Source organism: Sphaeroforma arctica (genome assembly GCF_001186125.1).
Source record: "Sphaeroforma arctica JP610 unplaced genomic scaffold supercont1.9007, whole genome shotgun sequence".
Lineage (NCBI taxonomy): Eukaryota > Ichthyosporea > Ichthyophonida > Sphaeroforma > Sphaeroforma arctica.
Window position 1 is genome coordinate 1 of NW_014031551.1, and position 1,144 is coordinate 1,144.

Genomic DNA, 1,144 nt, shown 5'->3' on the forward strand with positions numbered 1-1,144 from the left:
TATATAATATATATATATATATATATATGTATATCGTGAGTACTTCTTAGCCTTAGTCACACACACACACATACACTCTATCTCTCTCACAAACATACACACACAGACACACACATAATATATATATATATATTTAATACTAATATGCATAAGATTGACGACACACAAAAACTTACCTCTTCGGCCCATGCGCGCTCTTCTCGCGAGTTGCTGTGCTCGCGTACCTTCCGCCACTCTTCGTACACTCGCAGACATGTCAGATGATCACTCTTGCCCAATGAGAACGAGGCTTTGGCTCTGCAAAACAAATTTATGTCATGAGAAAACCAAGTTTACAACATCGAATGACGATCCTGAGCAATCTATCACAGACCCCGTGACCGATTAACTTGTCACACTTGCCTAGTGAGGACAAGGGCTTGGCTATGCAAACTTATTGACGCGGAAAAACCAGTTTTATCTACCATACACTCACAGACACGTTGAGTGATCACACATACGATGAAGACACGCACAAACATACGTTTGTACATTTCCATTTGCGTACTCATGCGTACCTGCACTCACAACAACACGCAAGGTCAAAACGACTACACACACATACGTGCACGTATATATATATTTAAAAAAATATTTGTATATATACATGCAAGGAGTATATACATATCCATACTTGTTGGCCTCCTCGCGCTTGTCCATTGGTGAAAGAAAGGGCGACCGACACGACAGCACAGCTCCCATCGTCAGGATGGGGTCGGTGCACCCAAACATTGCGCCATAGACCAAGAGCTTAGCTATCCGCACATCCACCTAATTGAAGGCAATGCGTTAGACAAAGAGAGTGAGGTACTTGGGGAAGAGTTAAAAGTGTTTCTGAAGTAGTTTAGGCACGTACATTGAAGCAAATAAACGTCTATAGCGCCAGCATATCTAATCACTGATACGGAAAAAAAACATAACTCGAATGTTTTCAGTTGTATAATCAACCATATACAAATATGTCATAGCGCCATAATAAGTGCGCTGTACTCACACATATATATCTCACCCACGCTTGCGTTTATTTGTATTTTAATACACATACACAGACATGCACACACGTACACAGACACAGACACTGACACAGAAACAGACACACACACCC

The 1,144-nt window shown here is 41.3% G+C and overlaps 1 protein-coding gene across 1 annotated transcript; it reads right to left on the reverse strand.

Moving 5' to 3' along the window:
• Positions 1-176: 176 nt before the first annotated feature.
• Positions 177-771, reverse strand: SARC_16835 (hypothetical protein; the record flags this gene model as incomplete). Its single annotated transcript, XM_014289063.1, has 2 exons — positions 177-297; positions 674-771. Coding segments are annotated over 2 exons (219 nt in total), but the record flags the coding sequence as incomplete, so codon positions are not given.
• Positions 772-1,144: the final 373 nt, after the last annotated feature.